Consider the following 25961-nt stretch of genomic DNA (forward strand, 5'->3'; position numbering starts at 1 on the left):
TCATAACGTGTACAAGTTTGTATGAAAGTTGTATAGGCCATGGTGCAAGGAGTATTTCCAATGAGTTTTTACACAGGAGCCCATTCTCTTATAAGAATTAAGCCCTTGACATTAGATGAGTATCTGTATGGGTCATAACATGCCATGGAGAAAGAGTTTGCTGCAACTGATTTTCACAGTACACTGTATTCTCTTTCTGATTTATTTGAATGCACATTTACTAAGCATCAAGTTATGAATTAGACATTCCAGGGACGTGGCACAGTGTCTGCCTAAAAGGGGGTTAGAAATTCCCTGGGGAGAAAACACACTTAGGATTTAATTTAAAAAATAACAAACCAGGTAAGATTTTATTTTAAAAAATTATATTTAAGTACAAAAAATGCATGTTACTAATCTTGCAGTAGGAGGCCAGGAAGGGGAGATTTCCAGTTTGGACTAGTTAAGGATTAGTTATGAAAACAGTGGCAAGGGTGGGGGATGCCTGAGATGAATCAGAAAGAGTAGATAGAATCAAGGCGGATACGTTAAGAGGATTGAGGGTGAGGAAGAAGGGACATTTCAACCATGAGTCAAGACATCTCTTTCCACTTGCTTTAGCTCTTCTGTATGACATCAAAGAGATGCCTGCAGCTGCCATTCTAGTGATGAGTGGTCATAAGAGAAACATCTGGATGGGGCTAATAAAAAAGAAACACTAAAACCCCAATCCAAAAATAATTAAAAAAATAAAACCAACAGTGCAGGCTTTTTCTTCTCTTCTTTTGTTTGGTGCTCATGAGCTGCTATATGTGGAAATGAGCCAACTGAGGAGAGATGGCTGAAGAAGGCAGGCGACTGGAGGCAGTTAAATGGGATGGCATCTAATTATAGAGGCTAATTATACTTGCTACTGCTGCTAAGTCGCTTCAGTCGTGTCTGACTCTGTGCGACCCCAGAGACCACAGCCCACCAGGCTCCCCTGTCCCTGGGATTCTCCAGGCAAGAACACTGGAGTGGGTTGCCATTTCCTTCTCCAATGCATGAAAGTGAAAACTGAAAGTGAAGTCGCTCAGTCATGTCCGACTCTTAGCGACCCCAAGGACTGCAGCCCACCAGGCTCCTCCATCCATGGGATTTTCCAGACAAGAGTACTGGAGTGAGGTGCCATTGCCTTCTCCGATAGAAGCTGGGGCTACACTGCAAATAGGACTTTTCCTAGTTGGAGCAGATCCCCAGTACCACTCGAGCTGGAAAGCAAGGATAACATCATTTTATGAATTGCCCCCACAGTACACTGGAAGGACTAGGGAGATAAAGTGTGTTCTGTAACAAAAGTGAGCCTATAGTTGCATATGTATCAAATTTTCACTATATTTAAAAGTATATGTCATCAGGTAGAGCATGGAATTGAAGCTGGAAGCCAGAATCAAGAGAGAGAATGAAATCAGTGCATTTACATTCCATAGTAATCCTTTTTTCCCGTGGTCTTGGTAGTCCATGGAAAAAAAGAATGAAAGGCTGAGTTATTAAACTCCCTGCTGCAGGCTGAAAGTTGAGGGATGGGAGATGGAGCAAAGCGGGAACAGAAGGAGCAGCTGGTCATGTTGAAAACTCTTCAGATATGCTGGGAGAGACACACTTCCTCTTCAGTGTAGAAGATGTCACCAGCAAAACTTCATGAGGGGATCTGAAGGATCCACTGACACTTTCATATCCGAAGAATTTTCTTTCAGAGCAGGTTGTTTAATATGCATCAACCATGCTGAATGAAAAACCAGAGAAAATAAACTCAGAAACTGGAAAAACTGCAAAACTTAAAGTGTTGGTGGTAAAGATAAATTGTCACTAAAGGTCAGAAGTAAAGGAACCCCATATTTCAGATGAGTTACAAGATGCAAGACATTCAATGAGGCACAGGAACGAGAAGTCAACCCCAAAGCCACGCTTCTCACCATTTCAGGTGCTTACCACCCAGACATGGTGCTAAAACACAGACCCTGTTCAGGTCTGGGGGGACCGAGATTCTGCATTTCTAACAAGTTCTTGGGTAATGCTCAAAGCAGCCAGACCTCAGAACCCACACGGAGAGAAATTTCGACAATACAGACTTTGTCTTCAGATCTAATGAATATGAAGGGCATTTTGATAGAATTTGAACAGTGGGAAGTCAGAAACGTAGAATAAGACATATTTCAATGGAAAGAAAAATCAGAGAGAATCAAAACTCATGAAAGGTAGTACAATAGTGATTCTGAGGTCCTGATGCTGGTGGGATATGATTTGAGGAGGTGATCAGTTTTGTGAGAAAAAAAGTTGACACTTGTGTACGTGTGAAACAATTGTCTTATTCTTGGAAAGAACAAGGGAGAACCAAATAGGGTATATCTTAATAACACCCTTCAAAAGAAGAACCAGATTCCGAGACTCTGCTCTCATGATGAACTGCCAGGGTAAACCACAGTTCAGCAGCTGCAAGCACGCTTGCCAATTACAGAGATAAAAATGTTTCTGAAAACAAAATTTCACGTATTCCCCCCCCCACCCCAACCCCCCACCTCTGAGGTTGGCATCGTATCTTCCTGTGTATCTTGGGTGTAGCTTTTACCAGGCAGAATTTAGACACTAGAAACCAAATGAGGTGATAAACAGAGCCAGTTTGCAGAAGAGTCAAAATAACCCAGCAAGAATTGAAACCACAAATGCCCTAAGAGTCAGTCATTCACCAACCAAATGCTAATAGGGATTGGCGCAAAGGACTATGCAGGTCAGTTCAAGGACTTAAAACTGATATGCGGTGTTGTGTGTGATAGTGTTCACTTCACCTTTGGCTTGTTTTAGAAACACATCCTACCTCTGCCACCCCACCCTTCCTCAGTGTCATCACAAAATGGTTTCAGTGCAAAAAACTTACAACACTGGGGGAGGAAGGTATCTGGGACTTATTGTGTTGGTCATAAAGTTCGCTTAGGTTTTTCCGTAAGACCTTATGGAAAAACCCAAACGAACTTTTTGGCCAACCCAATACAACTCCAACCTGGGTGTCAAGAGACCTGAGTTCTAGAAGCACAGATGTTAAGATCTTCGGATCATGATGGGTGACCTAGATCATGGTCTTTAGATCTAGATGGGTGCAAATCTCAGCTCTGCCATTTATTCAGTGACCTCAGGTAGTTAAGTTCATTGGCCCACCACTTTAAAGTGGAAATATTAATAGTACCTACATTCACAGGCTTGTAGGCAATCTTTAATGATGTAAGACATGTAAGACACTCAGAACAATGCACAGCATGGAATTAATGGTTGATAAATGTCTGTTATTATTGTAACTAACTCTGTCACTAATTCAGGCACTGTAAGAAAGATATTTAATAAAAAGGGAAATAAAAAATTCTAGAAACAAATGACAATGAAAACATGATGACCCAAAGCCTCTGGAATGCAGCAAAAGCAGTTCTAAGGGGGAAGTTTATAGCAATACAACCCTACCTCAAGAAACAAACAACAACAACAACAAAAAAAATGTCAAACAGACAACCTAACTTAACACCTAAAACAACTGGATAAAGAACAAAGAAACCCCAAAGTTAGTAGAAGGACAGAAATCATAAAGATCAGAGCAGAAATAAATGAAAAAGAAAGTTAATTAGCTCAATTATCAAGAGAGTATGAACATCAAAATCCTTTCCATAACTAAAATTCTATGATTGTATGGTCACTCCGGGAGTTGGTGATGGACAGGGAGGCCTGGCATGCTGCGATTCATGGGGTTGCAAAGAGTCGGACACGACTGAGCGACTGAACTGAACTGAACTGATGGTCACTTTGGCCAATAAATTTGAAACATCCCAAGGCATCTGGGCAAATAATTCTTCTCTGCTAGGTCCTTCTGGAATGTCTGGTAAAGCATTCAAGACCTGTGTTGATGGAGCAAACCTTTCCTTCCAACTTCTGTTCACTGCTCCTGTTCACAGCCCATACTGCGGGCTCCAGGTAGCTCTACTCACTGGCCCTTGAAGGTGCTTTCAGAGTCCCAGGACCATGCCATCTACATCAGTTCCTCTCCAGACTGCCTTCCCTGCTTTCTGTCCATACCCCTAAATCCTATCTATCGTTCAAAAACTAACCCAGGTTCCAGCTTCTCTATAAGGTTTTCTGCAATCACCATACTTCTGTATTGAAGAAGTCTTGTCTTCAATATACAGTTAATTGACTATTACCATATTCTGCATTCATTCTTCTGATTTTTTTTCCCCTATATTTGTTAACTTTCTCAATCCACTCCAGTATTTTTGCCTGGAGAGTTCGATGAACAGAGGAACCTGGCAAGCTACAGTACATGGGGTGGCAAAGTCAGACACGACTGAGCTGTCACTCCTTTGCGTTTCAACTGGATAATAAACTCCGTGAGGTCATGCATAAGGATTTACTCCTCTTGGTACCTCAGTCAAACCTAGTATTTCCCCAACACACAGGTGTTTTAATAAACAGCTATTGATTGGTTTGTTGTAAAAACCTGTGAAGCACTTAATAAGGCAATTAGCTTAATATGGAACTTCACTTAATGCTAATACTCTTTCTGCCAGCATCTCTTTCTGCCCCTCAAAGATATCTGAAAAATTGATCTGCTTCCATCTAGTGGCAATTAAAACACAGGTAGTTCCTGTGGCCAGAAAAGACTTTCACTCAGTGGGTGTGAGCATGAAAAAAATCTTTCTATCTTGTGGATTTCCTGCCCACAGAGAGGTCAGCCTAGAGAAGGGTCAAGGGCTCCCATCTACATTATCTAATGGGAGACAGGGAGGGCAATAAAAGAAACTTCATGGACCCTATGTCCCCATCCAGTTACCCCTCCTGACTCTCTCATCTCCTTCCAGCCAAGTTTTATAAAAGAGATGATGTATATATTCTGCCTCTACATTTTCATCCCCACTGATTCCTCAACCCCTGGCTATAGGACTTGCGTCATGAGCTCAACATTGAAAACAATTTCCCCACTGATACCCTTATATTATATCTAGTAGAAACTTACTGGTTCTCCTTGCAGTATTTGAAATCATTTTCATTTCCTGCTTTCCTTAGGATCATGACCCCATACTCTCCTCATTTTTCTTCTACCTTTCTGGCAACCTCTCCCTGTTCTCCTTTACCTTAGCTGACATGTTGATATTGACCTTCCTCTGGCTCCTATCCTCTCTCCCACATCCTCTTCCATCTCACACTGTACATATTCCCTTCCATTCTCACACTGTACATACTCCTTTGGTGACTACGTGTTCCTAAGATATGGTTACCTCCTATAATGTGAGGACCTCCAGATCCATTTCTTCTGCCCCAAGGTAGCCCCTTTGGGGCAGATAGAACCAACGGACTGTGGTTGAACCACAGACACCTAAACCTTAACAGGTACAAAACTGAACTCGTGATCATCACCTCCAAAACTTCTCATTCTTTTGTGTACCCATCTCAGTAAATAATAAAACAGAGATGGTAACCATCCACCAGATCCCAGGTCAGAACCATGGCAACTTATTTGAGTCTTCTCTCTCTCTCTTAGTCAGTTAATAATCATAGTCAGTTGTTTCTACCACCAGTTATCTCACAAACTCATCCTCATTGCTCTTGCCCTAGACAGGCATCATTGGCTTTAACCTAATAACTTCAAATGCCTCCAAAACAGTTCTTTGCCCTCAGACTCACTCAACTCCCATGTTTACAAACTTTTATGGATAGTGATCCTCCCAAGATGCAAATTTCAGCATGACATTCACCTGCTTCAACCCCTGTTAGTAACAAGTCAATGACCTCAGGATTAAGTCCATACTCCTTTGTATGGCTTATAAATTACTTTATAATAGCCTCTGTTGCCTTCTGTCTCCCCAGGTTTTCTTTTGTACCCTAAGCTACAGCTCAGTAAACTACTAAGAACTTCTCAATAACAATCTGTGGTTCGTAGGGTGGTTGCCTGAACAAGAAACCAGCCTCCTCAGGGACCATCTTGCTTCATTTCCTCCAGCATTTGAAAAGGAGCCCAGTTGTCTGGGTGGGCACCTAGTCTGTCACCAAAGTCTCATCTCTGTTGTTCGTTTGACTTATACTTTCCTTCCTAAAATTTCAAAGCAAGTCACCAAACCCTGAAACTGAGAAATGTTTTGTTGTCTTCATTTCTGCCAGGTGGGGCCTTGTATTTTCATGTGTGTGTTTTTGCAATTGAAGAAATCTGAGATTCAAGGCCAAATCAAACAACTTCCCTTCTTTGGGGGAAGCTGTAGGTAGAATTAATGCTCCCCACCTTTCCCACATTTCTGAGGTCAGTGCTTATCAGAGGTCTTTTACCCTCTTGTGCTAGGTGCTGTAGGCTCAGGGTCTGGAATTATACCATTTTCTTAGAACCTGGGATTCATTAGTTTTTCAATAAATAAATCCTTGTTGACGTGATTGTTCACTGAATACTATATTTACCATTGCCCTCATGTTCAGTTGGGATAAGAAGAAAAAAACCATAATGCTTCCAATCCGCAAAGAAAATTCTGAAGCAATCAGAAAAGGCTGTCTTTACATAAACTGTCACTTCTTAATAGGTTATTACTTGTTCATTCATTCAGCTCCACTAGCACTGAAAAACCTGACAGCTATTAAGGAAGGTTAGCAGATTTATTACTTTGTCTGGAAACTTCATTTGGATGAGATCCCATGTAAATAACTGTGTGCTTGCGTGCTCAGTTGCTCAGTCATATCCAACTCTTTGCAAAGCCACAGACTGCAGTCCATCCGGCTCCTCTATGTTAGTCTTCAGACAAGAATACTAGAATGGGTTGCCATTTCCTCCTCCAGCGGCTCTTCCTTACCCAGGGACCAAACCCACGTCTCTTGCGTCCACGTCTCTCACATTGGCAAGAGCATTCATTATCACTGAGCCACCTGTGAAACCCATGTGAATAACTACTAAGGAGTTAATGTTTCTAGCTATAACAGGAAGTATCTTACAGAGGTAGAGAACAGATCAACAGATGTAGAAACTTCTTTCTGATCAAACTTACCTTCTCCGAGACTTTTTGCCTAAAAATAGAAGAGAAAAATGGTATCAGCAGAAATAGGCAATTTCACTATTTTTCACTTAGAAGAGAAGGGAGATTCCCTGTCTCAAAACAGTTTTTTGAAGAGTCTTATGTTAGGTGGACCTCATCGGTATCTAAGGGGATTTGAGGTCCTGGCTTAATGTTCTCATTTGAGCTTTGGTAGTTACTCATTTGGAACAGACCCATTAATGCAGATGCTTCTTAGAGCACCATTTCATCCTTGGTGCTGCTCATAAAGACAGAAGGCTAGTCTGAACTGTCTGATGATCAAGGCCCCATGTACCCATTCTTGTGTTTACCCATTCTGATCTGCCATCTCATCCTACCTACACAGTTTTCCCTAAGAAAGACAGCTGCAAATACTGTAAGAATATGTATCGTTACACCTCATGTCATCTTCTCTGTGAGAATATGCAAGAGAAATTTCACTCAGGTCTCAGTAGTACGAACTACATACCTCATCTGTGTAACCATTGTGTTCTTATCTTACAAACATACTGAATAGCATTACTGCTTATGTGTCCTTCTTTGGCTGGCTGCAGGAAAACAGGTGTATCTGAAACCTCTTTGTCCCTGGCTCTGACTTATTTGTGGTATTCTAAACCTTGACCTCCTTTTTCTTATTTTTAAACTAATTTTAATTTGCTGTGTTGAATGCATTTGAGAAATTATCTTACATTCTTTTTGAAAAAAGTAGAGTATAAATAAGTGAATGAAACTGCAGGGTTAGGCTCCAGAGGAGACAAAAGCAAAAAATGCTTTTTGAGGAGGAAAAATATCACTAGGAGGCAATGTATTTCTGTGGCTGTTAAGCTGGAGCATGATGAAATCTGGGTCCAGGTCCCTTTTTGCCAACTTAAGTGTGTCTTTGAATAACTACTTATTCTCTCTAAGTTACCATTTATCTGTGAAAGAGGCCGATAATTGTTTTCCTCACTGAGTTGATAAAATGTACTCAAAATATTTAAGCCAGGGCCTACAGCATAGACAGTGCTCAATTCTTGTTTTAAACTTTTAATTAATTCTTCCAAAATTTAGCCTGCCAGTGACATGAGCCAAAAGCATTTGAGCAGGGAGAAATAAATGAGTGAATTTCAGATTCTGTTCATTTTCATACAAATATATTTTTCTCTCAGGAACAATGAAACACATAACAATACATGAGCAAGAAGCTGTTCCTATTGAGAGAGTTTCTTTTTCAAGAAAAAGGGAACTAAGGGGCATCTGTTCAGTTTTGTGCCCAGTTCTCAGCCTGTGTGTTGGTTCAGGTGGAAATTTCTTCTGGTGGCGGGGGGCGGGGGGTGGGCGGAGGAGGAGAAAAATAGAGCCTCATTAATCTGAAGACCAGTGGTTTTAAGGGGCATATTTTGATGGAAGTCTGATCTCTGACCCTGGCCCCTGCTGATATGAAATTTTAGAGATATGGCCTAAAACAGCATTGCCTCAGTTTCCTCATTTACTGAATAGGGCCAGTGATGCTGACTAATCAGAATTTGATGATGCTAGGAGAAAAATATATATATTTCTAGACAAGCCCATACACAGGGAAGCATGTTTCTGGAGCCCACCCTTACTCCTTTCTTAGGAAAAAAAATAAAGGAGCTGAAGTCTGGATATTAAGATAACTCAGGCAGGGGCCAAAGTACAGGTTCAGAAGATCTATCTGACGACAGTATAGGGGTCAAGACTCTGGTCATTTTATTGGCTACTCTGCTCAAAATATTCACTTGTCCCTTTTTTGCAGCTTTCAGAACCCCGAAAGCCTATATACAATTCTCAGATTGATGAATACTGGATGCAGGCAGATTTATTGGCTTTGATGTTTCTTCTTAAACAGGCATCAGCTCTATTGTATTAGAAAAGCTCTAGGGGCTTAACCTGGAAATCTATCCATCATTTCTAATCATTGTCTCTAGAGGAAAAACATTTCTTTTTCCAAGAACTAACAGCTAAAAATTTTTAGAAGATAAAGTCCCTTGAGAGTTAGCGATATCAGAAGGCATTTCACCAATGAGGACGACTGAGTGTGAGACTAAAGATGCCCTGACTTCCCTACAAAGTCAGTGATCTCACAGGGCTTCTGTTCGCTTATGCTTTTCGTTGGCATAACTGTAACTAGCCTAACTGCCCGTTATCTATTTCCTGTTTGCCCCACACTGATTCCCACAGTGGGGGCACGAAGTTTTCAAGGTATCAGTTTGAGATCTTGTACAGAAATGACTCCAAGGTTAAAAAAAAAAAAAAAAATTAAAAACAACCCCACTGCTTTTCTCACCACTGGTTAGAACACAGCCTTAGGTAGAACCTGCCTCCTGCACCCCACTACTAAATACACACTTCAATTCTGTTTTTTTTTTTATTCCACTAGCACTTATTGAAATATGTAGTCATTTGGGAATATCTCCTTCCTAAGGAACCTTCCAGCCCCACTGTCCTTAGTGGTTATTTAAATAATAGCCCTCTTATCCCAGAGGGCAGAGCTTAACTACCCCATCTCTTCTCTACCACCTCATTTCTGCCAATGTCACCCAAGGAAGGAGGAAAGAAAGGATGTTTGTGAGACTGGCTTTCAGTCTTAAGGGAAAGGATAATCAACAGTAGGAGAAAAATCTCATTCTTCTCTTGCCTTAGGTAATATTTAAGTAAATATCATAGTACTATAAGATGATGGGATACAGTCTCAGCTGAAGTTGCAAAAGCAGGAGCAGAGACCCTTTAACTGCTCAGGACTCTTCACTTTACAGTTAATGAAGTTCTTGCACATCAGGAGCACCCCCTTCCATTATGTTTCTGGGTTGGTTATAAAACTGATCTAGTACCCTTGGTCTGGGCTTCCCAGGTGGTGCTAGTGGTAAAGAACCCACCTGCCAATGCAGGGGATGCAGGAAATGCAGGTTTGATCCCTGAGTTGGGAAGGTCCCCCAGATAAGGGCATGGCAACCCACTCCAGTATTCTTGCCTGGAGAATCCAATGGACAGAGGAGCCTGGCGGGCTACAGTCCATGGGGTCACAAGGAGTCAGACACGACTGAAGCAACTTAGCACGCAGGAACCCTTAGTCTTCAATTTTGAATGAAAGATCAGATCATACCAGAGGACCACTAGGGATTGGCAGATAATATTCCTGCAATTTCCAGTGAGAATGGGTGGTGTAGCAGTCTTTACATACTATATTCATGGAATATAATATATACTAATTAATTTGATGGAAGTGAAATTAAAATGTCACTCAATTGACCCCATAGAGGTAACACAGAGAAGTTGGTTAGCCATTGTTCTGAGGTCCTTGATGGCCCCTGAAGTTGAAGCAAGGTTATCTTTAAATCTGCCTAATGTCTATACTCGTCATAATCTTGAATGTTTCTGCCTGATGACTTTGGCCAAATGTGTGAGCACATACCCAAGGCTTGCCTGACTATGGCCCTATAACCAGCAGGTTGGTTCCACTTGAGATTTGGACACACTCAGAAGGGCAGTGAGGGGAATGATGCTTCTGTTCTTCAGTGATGGTGTTTTGCCTACTATGCTAAGCAACAGACTCTAACTTCTTGAGGCAGTCCTCCTTATTATCTTTTCTTTTCCAGTCCAGAGTGGAGGGGAAGCGTAAGTATGGGGTGCATTTGGTTAAACCTGTGACCTTGGTGAATAGACACAGGGAAGAAAACGTGGGGATTTCCCTAAGGGACAATGCAACAACTCCCACACATTAGGAGCCAGACAGGTGTCTGACTCTTGACAAAGTTAGGTATTTGGGAGCAGTGCTTTGAAAACATTGCGTGCATGCTCAGTCGTGTCCGACTCTTTGCAACCGCATGCACTGTATCCCACCGGGCTCCTCTGTCCATGAGATTTTCCAGGCAAGAATACTGGAGTGCATTGCCATTGCCTACTTCAGGGGATCTTCCCTATCTAGAGATCAAACCTGCATCTGCTCCATCTTTGGTGGATTCTTTACCACTGCGCCACCTGGGAAACCCTATGGGACATTAAATTCACTTCCTAGTAGAATTGCACTGAAATCAAAAGCATGTGGGCTCTTATAGGACCAGATCACACATTCCTTTTTTTTAAGAATTAAATAATAGCAAAGAACCATTACAATTTCTCATTTGTCTGTTAATACCCTAGCAAGACGTTCAGGTAGTAACAGGTGCTTGAAGATAGTAGGCATTTTAAAAAGACTTGTCAGATGAAAAGAAAAAATTAGCCAACTTATCGTAATGAAAGTGTATACTGGGCTGCTTCATGCATATCTAGGGACTGATGTTTATAGAACCCAGAACTTGGTATTCTGTTTTAGTCAAAGCTCTCATACTTAATTTTCTGTGATTTTGCACGTTTTCTTCCACTTGAAAGTTGCATTATTTTTACATGAAGGTAAACTCACGTACTTTTTCTTTTTAATCTCCTTGCCAGCCAAATGATAAATGCCAACCCAGAGAATGCAGTAACCATAACTGCCACCGGGATGAAGAGGGGGTTATAATCACTCTCTTCATTTATTGAGATAGTCCTGTTTATTTCTGAAAGAGAAATCAGTAAAACATTTAGATGAGGCCACAAGCATTATTTCCTTAGTGCCTTTTCAAAACATTAAACTTTCTTCCTCCTTACATCTTCTAATAATTGTCCATTTGACACTATTAGACAGATGAGGAAACTGGCCTAGGAAAACCCATGATGAGTGTATCGCAGAAGCAAAGACTAAACTAGCTTTTCTGGCTCAATGCCTACAGAATCTCAATCCTCAGATTTGTTAGTCATAGAATTCCTGGGAGATGTACCTAAATATTTTGGTAAAAAGTGGTCATCATTGTATTTAGCTCCATGATCTTGTTCACTGCCTAGGACTCAAACATAGAGAAGAACTAAAAAGTCTAGTATGACTACAGAAAAAATAAAAGCCAGTGATCTGAACCAGGTAACTTTTCAATCAAAGCAAAGTGTTAAGGCTTTGAAGCAGCTGTGCAAACACAGGCACATAAAATTACATGCCAAGGACTTGCACTAATTTGTCTTTCAAATGCTGTAGTCCTACCATTTCCCTCTACTTTCTTCACAAATAAATAAAAGGATACATCTATATATCCTCTCATAAGGGTGAACTAAGTTTATGTGGGGAACTTTATTGAAAAAATACTGATATAAAAAAATTTATCTTCTGATACCACCAGTTGAAGAAACTTACTTTTGCATATTGGCACAGGGTCTGACTGTCCCTTATTCTTCACACCACTTTGATGAATCCTTTCAAGGTGTTTTCATCCCCGCACCCAAATGTATAATGGAAAGGAGGTGCAATTCCCAGAGGGTTGTACCTATGGACTGTAGGAGGTTAAGGAGGCAGACACTAGCCCAGCCCTTAAAGGTAATGCCCCATAAGCCTGATGTACAGTCCTCCTCTAAAGACCCCATGCCACCTCCCCAGCTCCCTACCCCACTTCCTGGCCCCAGACCACAGAGAGATCAGCTTCTCTGTGAGCTTCTACAGATCCTGCCACTTAAGGACTGCTGCCATGGGATGAATTGGGAGAGTAGCACTGACATATTTACACTACCACGTGTGAATAGATAGCTAGTGGGAAGCTGCTGTATAGCATAGGGAGCTTAGCTCAGTGCTCCGTGATGACCTAGAGGGTGGGATGGGGGTGGTTCAAGGGAGGCTGAGAGGGAGGGCATATGTGTATACTTAGAGCTGATTCATGTTGTTGTACAGCAGAAGCTAACACAACATTGTAAAACATTTACACTCCAATAAAAATAGAGCCTTTAAAAAAGACAAAAATAAAGAGTTCTTTCATTGGTGTAGTCTTGGGGCAGACATGGGTAACTATTCTGTCAAATGCTAATTGAACATGGATTAATATAGCACCTATTGCCAGGCGCTGTGTCAGGTGGAGGGTATACAGAGATGAGGAAGACACAGTTCTTCTTATGCACAGACAGATTTGGGAGGAATCAATCTTGTGATCATGGAGAAGTATCCATTACTTTGGGAATTAGGTGATCATCGGTGACTTTTGTGGAGACATTTTAGTAGACTAACAGAGAAGTGAGATTGTACTGGAATAGAAAAATGGATAAGAAATAAGTCAGTAGAGACAGTGAGTTTAGATGTTAAGGGAGGAGGAGTTGAGAACTGGCTGGAAAAAAAAAGCAATCACTGTCATTGAAGGAAGAGGAAAGAGCAGCCAAGGATTTATGGTAAATCAATGTGTATGAATTTATTTTTAAGCTACATATGTCTTAGCAACAAAACTTAAAAGTTTAATTTTTTCCCACCATCTGCTTATTCATCAAATACCTCTTTAAGTCTTGAACATATTGGACTAGACTTACTCACTTTGACATCTTGGACTAGGGCTGGACCAATTTCCAGACAATCCACAGATAGTTTTTTTCTCCCCAGTTAACTCAGCTTCTTCTGAACAACTGAAGGTGCATGTGGAGGAAAAGCCAAAGTCGACAAGGGGGTGATTACAGTCCATGGTTCCCAAATCGGGTTCTGTTAGAGGCTCACATTGAATCACTTCAATGAAAAAGAAAAAAAAAAAATCAGTATTTCTGAGCAGAGACCCTCTGTGAGGAACAGCTTTTAGCCAAACTGCCTAACTTAACTGGGGAACCATTGACATGAATCTGCTGCTGCTGCTGCTGCTGTTAAGTTGCCTCAGTCGTGTCCAACTCTGTGCGACCCCATAGACAGCAGCCCAACAGGTTCCTCTCCCTGTCTCTGGGATTCTCCAGGCAAGAACACTGGAGTGGGTTGCCATTTCTTTCTCCAATGCATGAAAGTGAAAAGTGAAAGTGAAGTCGCTCAGTCGTGTCCCACTCTTAGTGACCCCATGGACTGCATCCTACCAGTCTCCTCCGTCCATGGGGTTTTCCAGGCGAGAGTACTGGAGTGGGGTGCCATTGCCTTCTCCGGACATGAATCTAGACATTTCTAATTTCTAGAAATTACTTCTGATGATGCTTCCAGGCTTTCTTGTCTTGAGAATGATGGAGAGTGGTGAGTCAGAGGTAGAATGAGGAGAACCCAGAACGCCCATGGTGGGAGGGGAGCAGTGGGATTGGGGAGAGGAGGGGAGAGCTGGCTGTTCCATGTTGCTTCCCCAGCCCTGGTAACTCTCTAGCTCTTCTAGAAGCACCATGCTACGTGGCCTTGGCCTCAAGAGCTCTTACGGTGCGTTATCAACGAAGACAGAGAATTTCCTGCCTTTTACCTGTTCTAACATCAACCCAAGAAGTTTTGAAAAACACCCCCATTCTCTGAAGCAAGTCCCTCAGATTTTGTGAAATTTAGCAGGTTGGTCAGTTAGTTCTGATTTCAAAAATGATTGAATAGTGCTTTTGGGAATTAAACCACTTAAACTAGTGAGTCAAAAGCATAAAGGTTGAATATGTAACCAAAACTTCACAAGTTTAGATACCACCAGTTTTTTTCCCCTAAAGAGATGATCTTGACAGTAAATAAGGGAAAAAAAAAAAAAAAAAACCCACCATGTTTCAAATGAAAAAAAAAAAAAATCAAGAGATTGTATGTTTGTTTTTCACAGAATTTGGTATTGTCCTGAGAGTTCATGGAGGAGGAAAGGTAAAACATGATTCTAAGAATAAACCAAATAAAACAATCAATAAAGACCTCTGACCCCACCACCCTGCAATAAGGAAATTGTTTGGTGTCAAGTGGGACACCACACAGAGAAGGCAATGGCACCCCACTCCAGTACTCTTGCCTGGCAAATCCCATGGACAGAGGAGCCTGGTCGCTGCAGTCCATGGGGTCACACAGAGTCAGACACGACTGAACGACTTCACTTTCACTTTTCACTTTCCTGCATTGGAGAAGGAAATGACAACCCACTCTAGTGTTCTTGCCTGGAGAATCCCAGGGACAGGGGAGCCTGGTGGGCTGCGGTCTCTGGGGTCGCACAGAGTTGGACACGACTGAAGCGACTTAGCAGCAGCAGCAGCAGGACACCACATAAAATCAGTGTTATTGAAAGGGGAGAACAACCAAAATTCAACAGCAGTTCAGCAAGACTGATTATTCCATAGCAATGAGAAAAAATAAAAATAAAATAAAAAATACAGTATAACCACACTGTTCTGCTGAAAATTATATGTGCATATATATATATATATATATATATATATATACATATTTATAGTGACGTAGTCACTGAGATAGTTGGTTGTTATTTTTTGTTTGTGGTTTTTCTTTTAAATTAGAAAAAATAACACCTTTGAAAAGTATCATGGTAAAATCTAAGTTAGGTTAAATTATGTTTCAAAAGAGGATATAGAATTCTTAGTAAGGCTCCACCACATTTTCTTGGTTTATAAATCCAGGATTCCCACGATAAAGCCTCTGGTACGAACATAGGCTCACCTCGACAGGTTGGTTCTGGAGATGACCAATTTCCAAATGGTGCACAAGTGGTTTCTTCAACCCCAATCATGTCTGTTCCCTTGGAGCAGTTGAAGGCACACTGCGACATGAAGCTGAAGTTCCCCAAAGGGTGAGTGCAGGTCATGGTACCCAGCTTTGGGGCCTCCAAAGGCACACATTGAGTCACTTCAATGAGAAAAGAAACAACACTCAACAGAGTTAAGAGGACCTGATGACCGGGTTTGAATTTTAGCTCTGATACTTGATAACCAAGTATCTTTAAGCAAGGTGATTTAATCCTTCCAGCTTTAGGTTCTTTATCTATAAAAGAGGAATAATGATAAATGTATTGACTTCTCAGAGTTTGGTACTTAAATAATTTAATGCAAGTCAAGGATTTAAAGTCTGGTTCAGGGGAAGCTTTTAATGAAATATTAGCTAATCTGCATGCAAGCAATCTTATTATCTTTGGCATTACCTGGACAAAGAACTTTGTAGACAGGTTTAAGTGGGAATGACCAGCTCAGTTTGGAAACAGTTGCCACATTAGAGACCCTAAGTATGCTAGAGTGTTCGAAGTAGGAGGTTCAGAGAAAGACTGGGTATCCATAACTGTCTTCTTTACAATGGGAGAAGATAAAAGCTTTCAGTTCAGTTCAATTCAGTTCAGTCGCTCAGTTGTGTCCGACTCTTTGCGGACACATGAATCGCAGCACGCCAGGCCTCCCTGTCCATCATCAACTCCCAGAGTTCACTCAGACTCACGTCCATAGAGTCAGTGATGCCATCCAGCCATCTCATTCTTTGTCATCCCCTTCTCCTCCTGCCCCCAATCCCTCCCAGCATCAGGGTCTTTTCCAATGAGTCAACTCTTTGCATGAGGTGGCCAAAGTATTAGAGTTTCAGCTTCAGCATCAGTCCTTCCAATGAACACCCAGAACTGATCTCCTTTAGGATGGACTGGTTGGATCTCCTTGCAGTCCAAGGGACTCTCAAGAGTCTTCTCCAACACCACAGTTCAAAAGCATCAATTCTTCGGTGCTCAGCTTTCTTCACAGTCCAACTCTCACATCCATACATGACCACTGGAAAAACCATAGCCTTGACTAGATGGACCTTTGTTGGCAAAGTAATGTCTCTGCTTTTGAATATGCTATCTAGGTTGGTCATAACTTTCCTTCCAAGGAGTAAGCATCTTTTAATTTCATGGCTACATCACCATCTGCAGTGATTTTGGAGCCCCCCAAAATAAAGTCTGACACTGTTTCCACTGTTTCCCCATCTATTTCCCATGAAGTGATGGGACCGGATGCCATGATCTCAGTTTTCTGAATGTTGAGCTTTAGGCCAACTTTTTCACTCTCCTCTTTCATTTTCATCAAGAGGCTTTTGAGTTCCTCTTCACTTTCTGCCATAAGGGTGGTGGAATCTGCATATCTGAGGTTATTGATATTTCTTCTGGCAATCTTGATTCCAGATTGTGCTTCTTCCAGCCCAGCGTTTCTCGTGATGTACTCTGCATATAAGTTAAATAAGCAGGGTGACAATATACAGCCTTGACATTCTCCTTTTCCTACTTGGAACCAGTCTGTCATTCCATGTCCAGTTCTAACTGTTGCTTCCTGACCTGCATATAGGTTTCTCAAGAGGCAGGTCAGGTGGTCTGGTATTCCCATCTCTTTCAGAATTTTCCAGTTTATTGTGATCCACACAGTCGAAGGCTTTGGCATAGTCAATAAAGCAGAAATAGATGTTTTTCTGGAACTCTCTTGCTTTTTCCACGATCCAGCAGATGTTGGGAATTTGATCTCTGGTTCCTCTGCCTTTTCTAAAACCAGCTTGAACATCAAGAAGTTCACAGTTCACATATTGCTGAAGCCTGGCTTGGAGAATTTTGAGCATCACTTTACTAGTATGTGAGATGAGTGCAATTGTGCAGTAGTTTGAGCATTCTTTGGCATTGCCTTTCTTTGGGATTGGAATGAAAACTGACCTTTTCCAGTCCCATGGCCACTGCTGAGTTTTCCAAATTTGCCGGCATATTGAGTGCAGCACTTTCACAGCATCATCTTTCAGGATTTGAAATAGCTTAACTGGAATTCCATCACCTCCACTAGCTTTGTTCGTAGTGATGCTTTCTAAGGCCCACTTGACTTCACATTCCAGGATGTCTGGCTCTAGGTGAGTGATCACACCATCGTGATTATCTGGGTCATGAAGATCTTTTTTGTATAGTTCTTCTGTGTATTCTTGCCACCTCTTCTTAATATCTTCTGCTTCTGTTAGGTCCATACCATTTCTGTCCTTTATCAAGCCCATCTTTGCATGAAATGTTCCCTTGGTATCTCTATTTTCTTGAAGAAATCTCTAGTCTTTCCCATTCTGTCATTTTCCTCTATTTCTTTGCACTGATAGCTGAGGAAGGCTTTCTTATCTCTCCTTGCTATTCTTTGGAACTCTGCATTCAGATGCTTATATCTTTCCTTTTCTCCTTTGCTTTTTGCTTCTCTTCTTTTCACAGCTATTTGTAAGGCATCTCCAGACAGTCATTTTGCTTTTTTGCATTTCTTTTCCATGGGGATGGTCTTGATCCCTGTCTCCCGTACAATGTCATGAACCTCCATCCATAGTTCATCAAGTACTCTATCAGATCTAGTCCCTTAAATCTATTTCTCACTTCCACTGTATAAGGGATTTGATTTAGGTCATACCTGAATGGTCTAGTGGTTTTCCTTATTTTCTTCATTTTCAGTCTGAATTTGGCAATAAGGAGTTCATGATCTGAGCCACAGTCAGCTCCCAGTCTTGTTTTTGCTGACTGTATAGAGCTTCTCCATCTTTGGCTGCAAAGAATATAATCAATCTGATTTCGATGTTGACCATCTGGTGATGTCCATGTGTAGAGTCTTCTCCTGTGTTGTTGGAAGAGGGTGTTTGCTATGACCAGTGCCTTCTCTTGGCAAAACTCTACTAGTCTTTGCCCTGCTTCATTCCATACTCCAAGGCCAAATTTGCCTGTTACTCCAGGTGTTTCTTGACATTCTAATTTTGCATTCCAGTCCTCTATAATGAAAAGGACATCTTTTTTAGGTCTTAGTTCTAAAAGGTCTTGTAGATCTTCATAGAACTGTTCAATTTTGGCTTCTTCAGCATTACTGGTGGGGCATAGGCTTTAGGAAGCATCTAAGCCTGGATTCTGTCTTCACTATCTCTAGCTCAGTTCCAGAACTTTAGTTCTTCTGATTTTGACAGTCCTCTGCAGAAAGTATGTCTACTTCCTTTCTCTGACCAGTGGCATAATAGATTAAATTAAGATTTGGAATTCAGTCCTCATGTTTTAAGTCCTGCCACATCATTTAGGCAAATATTGAAACTCTGTGTCTTATTCCTTATCAAATGTGAGCCATCATTTTAACCTTGTTCTTAAGAGATCAATGAAGAATTGAAGGATGAATTCAAGAAATTAGAAGAATTTTAATATTTTCCATCTACAGTACAAGTCCAAATGAAAGTCACTTATGTTGTCCAATTCAGTTCATGCCCACAAGCAGGTGCCTAAGTCTCAATCTTACAGATACAGTGATAAATAAAATACTGACTGATCTCAAGTTGCTGTCAGTTTGCTGAGGCATACAGACAACTAAACGGATGATTTCAACAAATGTCAGATAAATAAGAAACAAATATGTGGAGCTACTGGAACACAGAATAGGGATGCTTAGCCTGTCTTGGCATCCAAATAAAACTTCCAGAAAGAAATGGTCCCTGAACGGTTATCTTCCAGTTGAATAGGTATTTTATCCATGTGCAAAATGTGGAAGCCATGAGCATGTCAATGTGCTATAAAGAAATATGGTAAGTGTGGAAGACTACAAGCATTTTGATGTTAAAACTAGAAGGAAAGAGGAGGCAGGGGATGATGTGAGATGAGATTAGATAGAAAGACAGGTGCTAAGGCAAAAGGCCCCTATCTTTTCATCAATTTAATGAGTATCTACTATATATCAAGCATTATTCTATGCCTTGAGGATTTCAAAGTTCAAATTTCATCCTATAGGACAAATGATAGGTAGAAATTAAACGGTGGGTGGCCACATATGTGTGATGTTTACTTGATTTTTTAAATTTATCAGACTGCCTATAGTATGAATAATATATTTGAGGGGAGCTAATTTAAAGATGTGGAACTCAGCTCAGAAATTATTGCAAGAATCTAGGAGGAAGATAATGAAGGCAATAGTGTAGAGTTAACAAGAAGACAAGTTGGAGAAACATTAAGTTATAAAAATGAGTAGTGTGTTACTTTGCATAAATGTAGGAGGAGGTGAGAGAGTTTTATACCAGGGTACCCATATAAATGGTGGTACCACACACTGAGATAAGGAATACAAAAAGGAAAGCTGGCTGGGGAAAATTGATTTTTCAATATTTGGGGCATCGCAAAGATTATGCTTAGCATATTTGGAGTTCAGGGCTGGAAACAGATTTGTCTGTCCAAAGCTCACATAGCTGTGTGCTTCCGCAGAAGTTTCTAGGTTTGACCAAAGGGGACATGTAAAGTGAGAAGAGCAATGGATGAAAGATGGAAGATAAGAAATAACAATAAATATATGGGCTTGAGTAAGTGCCCATGAAGAAACCCAAGGAGAAACAATCATAGGTAGAAAAAAAACCAGGAAGAGTTGTATGATGGAAACCAAGACAGAAAAAAAAAAAAGAATAAAATGTTCAAAAAGGAGTGAAATAGGCATGCTGATGATAAAATAATTTTAAAAAATTTAGAAATGGAGTGAGTATAAAGTATTGGATAGAAGTCAGGGCTTAGGAATTGAGTGAAATGAGCCAGAGCTGTTCCAGTCGGTTGATCATTTAAATTTGTTTGGCTTTAATTCCTTATTCATTGCAAACACTGCTCTTTTCTTATTATAATTTTCTATTTTATTCACCAGATACTTCAAATGTAGTTTTGAAACTCCACCAATATCAATCAAAGGACTTGAAGTTTTCTTTCAGTAGTGAGTTGACTAGGTCAAAGACTCCATGTCTTTCAATCTATGTATTCTTTCCTTTCTGTTTCTACCACCACAACTCAGAATGATTTCAGTGGACTCCTCATGATGCTCTCCATCGTCTCATCTTCTCTCTTTGTTGTTCTCTGGTCCATCTTATGCACTGCTTCTAAGATAATTGCCCTAAATGCTGGTGTTCAGATACTAAGTGGTTTCTCACTATCAAATAAAGGCTAGAGACTTTTATTAGGCAGTTTTCAGTCTTCACAGGCTTCCTCCAGCATATCTGGCTTTCCATCAGATTAAATTATAAGCATGTGTAATTTCCACTGTGTGCATGCTCAGCTACTAAGTCATATTTGACTCTCTACGACCCCAGGGACTCTAGCCTGCCAGGCTCCCCTGTCCATGGGATTTCCCAGAGAAGAATACAGGAGTGCGTTGCCATTTTCTCTTCCAGGGTATCAAACCCTCGTCTCATTTCCTGCATTGGCAGGCAGATTCTCTACTGCTGAGCCATCAGGGAAACCCATAATTTCCACTAGTTAACTGTAAATCCTTTAAGGTAAGAATCTGTAATACATTTATCCTCGTCCCCTAAAATGCCAGCCAATGTATTGAATTTATTATTATATTTTCTGACAGATACCATATATCATTATGTGAATTTTTCTTTTTGGTCTTGCCTTTGTCATGATCTTGAGGATAATGTAAAACATAAGATGGGTGACTCAGCCTCCTAATGATAAATGGTATTGTTTCTTTCAGATTCAGAGTTCTAATGAATCCAACAAGCTCACTAGCTTATCCATTCCTTAACAGCCGGAATCTATCAGGTCTGATTCATTATTGTAATCCTTACAGCTTTTATTCCAATGCCAATGCTCTTGTGGCATTCAAAAGGACTTGTTGAGAAGTGAATTGAAACTTCATGCTGACTTATGAAATCTTTACGGAAAAGTAACAATATTGTGCAAGCATGGCCTACTGATCAAAACTTCTCATTTCTCAGAATGGCTAGTATCATTTTCCCCCAACCAACTTCCATAAACTATAATACTTTACATAGGAAGAAACAAAGAAACAGAAGCAGCTTACCGAACTGACACTCGGGCCCGTAGTACCCCAAATCACAGTTGCAGGTGTAATTATTGATGACTTCCACACATTGTCCATGGCCGCTGCATGACCAGGGTTTACAAGAAGCTTTAAAGGGGTCAGAAAGTATTTTTAGATGGATACTTTTTTAGTACTCCTAGTCATTTCTTTAGATATAAACAACTTTTTGGCTGTGACTATTTTAACAAACAGGGAAAAGTATATTTGTACATTCATACCATTTTTGCATAAAAACCATATCCTAAAATTTTTATTTATACAATATAGTTGTCATACAGCCATAGACATTTGTTTTTAGAATGAACTTATTGAAGCTGATACTCTATAACATTTAGGGGAAACAGTGATATACATTGAAACTCTTAAAATTTCTTTACGTTTTGTTTTTGATGCAGTAAGTGGATTAAATGATAACCTGACCCCAATCACTTCTCTAGTATGCTTGACAATCCCTTTCATTATAGAAAGTACTGAACAAAAATTAGAGAGTCTGAACTTACTGAATTAGTACGCACATGCGTGCTCAGTAGTATTCAACTCTGTCACCCTACGGACTCTAGCCCATGAGGCTCTTCTGTCCATGGAATTTTCCAGGCAAGAATACTGGAGTGGGTTGTCATTACCCACTCCAGGGGATCTTCTCAACCCAAGGATTGAACCCAAGTCTCCTGTGTATTCTCCATTGGCAGGCAGATTCTTTACCACTGAACCTCCTGGGAAGAAGCCCTGCTAAATTGGTAGAGAGTCCAAGTGAACAAGAGATTGAATGAATGTTTCACTGTTAAAAATAACTTGGAAAAATACTGATTACTTTTGAACTGTCACCATTGTCTCTACAGAAATTTTCACATACCACAGATAATGAAATACTGCAAAGTTTCATTACATAGAATTCTATAAGACTAGGACTCCCCAGATGACTCAGTGGTAAAGAATCTACCTGCCAATGCAAGAGATGCCAGAGACGAGGGTTCGATCCTTGGGTCAGGAAGATCCCTTGGAGGAGGAAATGGTAACCACTCCAATATTCTTGCTTGGATAAGCCCATGGACAGAGGAACCTAATGGGCTATATAGTCCATAGGGTCACAAAGAATGGGACATGACTGAACACTATAAGATTAGGCCAAAAATGAAACATGTAGCATCAAGTCGTCTACTTCATGAGGGAGGAAACAAGTGATGTGAGCATCAGCTCTTGGCCCTCTGCTTCCGCTTCCCTGCCTTATTATCAGGGACACTCACTGTCTAGCTCTTCCTCTTTACTTTCCACATGGATTTGTCATCTTAATGTAAACTGATTCAGGCATAAGGATTTTGGGCATAGGGCCTAGTCTCACCCACCAAAAATGCTTAGAAGTGACATGATTCAAGCTTGTTTAGAGGACTGGCCTATTTCAGAATGCCCTAGCAGCTGCTCTGTGGTCCCAGGTTCCCATGGGGTTAGCACGTTCGTTCCCAGCACTCTGCCCTCCCTGAGCAGTGCAGCAGTCTGGTCGGTCCCTACCTGTGTAGCAGAGGGCTGTCTTTGCTTTGTGGCAGGCATCATCATTCCATTTCCCCGAGTCTTTGTTCCTCTTGATATAGATTTCCACACAGTCCTCCTTACTCTTCCTGTTGTTGGGCTCCCCTGCACCCCAGTTCTTTGCTTCTTCAGTGAGAGATTTGTTGGTTCCCACCCAAGTCCACACCCCTTCTACTTTCCGGATTCCAATCCAGTAGTAAGTACGGCTGAAGGGAAGTGTCTTATTCAGGTATTCGATCTCTCCTTTGTTTTGTATGGCAACTAAATCTGTGTAATTTTCCCTGCAGAACGCTCTAGCCTTTTCCCAGGGCATGGGTCTTTTAGAATAATGGTAAGTCCAGCAATCGGTGCCACGATGAGCAAAGAAATCTGAAAGACATCAGTGTGAATTGTGTAGCTGCATAGTTATAGCTGAAAAGACCCTAGAACTAATCCAAGCTGAGCCTGACATTTAGAGACGAGGAAGCTGACACCTCAGAAGGGTAAGTTACCTGCTTGAGGCCTTGGAGTTAGTCATCTGCATATCTGAAGTAGAACCTAGAACTTCTAGTCCTAATCACTTTTCAACATAATATGGAATACTTTTGCTCATAGTTCTATTTTAGATGAATTTGGTGGCTTTCTAGATTTATTTTCATAAACTAGTTTTTTCTCAAAAATTATTTCCAGTAAAATTTAACCAACATATTTTAGAAATTCATATTTCTTAGTGGCTCTCGGTCATTTAATTTAATTATAATATATATGACTCTAAAATTTACTGCCCACTCTTTTATTCTGGGATAATTTCCTAAAGACCAGTATTTATGTTCCTAAAGGAGAAATAAAATAAGAACAGAAATAATGGCACACTTTGAAGTAATCTCTTTTATATAAAAAAGATAATGTTTTACCATAAAAGAGCTGCTTCTGACAGTCCAAGCCTTATATACAAAATAGAAAAAGGACAATTTACAAAACCAGATGAGGTAGGATTATGAAACTGATTTTAGATTTTGTTACACACACAAAGATACTCAACTGATGGTGTTTAATAATCACATGGGTGCTTCAAATATGAGGGCTTTGAAGAAATCAAAACAAACACATAATTACACAGTGACACTGTAATAATACATGCCATTCTAAGCATGGTATGATCTAAGTGAAATGCTATTATAGCATAAGGTTAAAGTTTTCACAGCCATCACCATTTGCTGAGTTTTCACTGTGTAGGGCAAATACTATGGAGAAATACCAAAGAAAACACAGATTCAATTTTTACAGTTTTCTAAGGACTCTGAGCAAGGAATAACAGATGCAAAGAATACATAATTAATCTTGATCAAATTAAACATATATAAAATGTACAGAGAACTGGGAAACAGTTATGATTAAGGAATAATGTCATAAAATAAACCCTGCAGCAAAGGTTGGGTCAAGGCTAGGAGTTCTCTGGGGAAGGAAATATTAAACATGAAAGGAAGAAAAGAGATGTTTGCAGAAAGGGTAAAATTAGCAGCTATCTACCTAATACTTTTACCTGCCACTTTTACCTATGTACACTCAGTAGATATGTACCCAAAACTGACCATATGTTTTTAAAAAAGCGTAGCAATTTATAAAAATCATAACATACCACAACAGAGCATAATCCAGACCCACAGTTTAAAGACATTCCATAAGCCCCTCTGAGCATTTTGACATTTCCATGGACATAGCTGCAAATAGAATACAAAATTTTACTCAGATTTATACTCTAAATCACCATTTTACAGGTACCTTGAAGAAGTACTTATAACTTTCTCAAAGTTCAAAGTATAACACATATGCCTACTAACCTTGTCTGAGGTAAGAGATTTCTCAGACATGGGTGAACAGATAGAATTAAATTTGCCTCAAAACTGGTGTATAGTTGATTTTTTTTTTCCTCCTATTTTAGCCTCAAGTTGCTATTGCTGCTGTTCTGGTATTTTTTTTCTATATTTCAGTAACTTTTTGCATCTACTTATCTGCTGAGCTGTCAGATAAAGCTATGTGATAGTACATATATTTTTTAAGTGTTCTTTGGTCCTTAATTGGAGAAGAAAATGGCAACCCACTCCAGTATTCTTGCCTGGAGAATCCCATGGACAGAGGAGCCTGGCAGGCTGCAGTCCATGGGGTTGCAAAGAGTTGCACACGATTGAGCAGCTAACACTTACTTACTTAGTCCTTAATGAACTATTAGTGTCTAGATTTAATATTAAAATCTCACACTTAACTATGATGGGTCAGTACTCCAAATTCCTAAAAGAATTAGGTAACCAAACAGACACTACTGAAAGAAAGGAGTTCATTTTTTCTCAACTAAACAGAAATACATTTTGAGCAACTCAAGTGACAAGACCATAAAGTTTCTTCACACCTTTACATCATATTTTATGAAATGTTTCAATTCTCAGATAGTGCCAGTGTTCAGTCACAAGAGTGCTAATTTCCGCAAGATAGTGGTACTTCTTCAGGAAACCTCAGTAGAGACAAGTCAAGGAGAAGAAATCAGCACACGTGAGAAGAGAGATTCTAAGAACACTTTTTAATTTAGACTCAGCAATTTTAGTTTTGGCTTTTTTAAACCAAAAAGTAAATGGGCTGCTTCTTGTCCTTTGCCACCTGCCTCTGCATCCCAAGACGAGGTTCTGTCTGAGCATCTGGACATATTTTAGGCTGAAAAGCTTACCATGGCTTTGCTCCGTCCTTTCGTAGCCCTTCAGCCTCTCAGCTCAGCACCACAGGTCTCTGGATCCTTGCCCAAGGCTGGGTGTGCAGGGAGACTGCACTCACTGTCCCCAGAAAGGCTTACTTTCTTTCATATCTCTAACCAAGGCTCACACCCTC

General features: G+C 40.4%; 1 protein-coding gene across 1 annotated transcript; it reads right to left on the reverse strand.

The window, feature by feature from the left end:
• Window positions 1-317: 317 nt before the first annotated feature.
• Window positions 318-25961, reverse strand: SELL (selectin L). Its single transcript, XM_019976884.2, has 9 exons — window positions 25804-25961; window positions 24724-24805; window positions 23088-23474; window positions 21561-21668; window positions 15454-15639; window positions 13402-13587; window positions 11450-11581; window positions 7020-7038; window positions 318-1744 (listed from the first exon to the last, which is right to left on the reverse strand). Exons 1-9 carry the CDS (start codon window positions 25804-25806, stop codon window positions 1726-1728), a joined length of 1122 nt encoding a protein of 373 aa, XP_019832443.2. The 5' UTR covers window positions 25807-25961; the 3' UTR covers window positions 318-1725.

This window comes from Bos indicus, chromosome 16, assembly GCF_029378745.1.
Source record: "Bos indicus isolate NIAB-ARS_2022 breed Sahiwal x Tharparkar chromosome 16, NIAB-ARS_B.indTharparkar_mat_pri_1.0, whole genome shotgun sequence".
In the NCBI taxonomy this organism is placed as follows: domain Eukaryota; kingdom Metazoa; phylum Chordata; class Mammalia; order Artiodactyla; family Bovidae; genus Bos; species Bos indicus.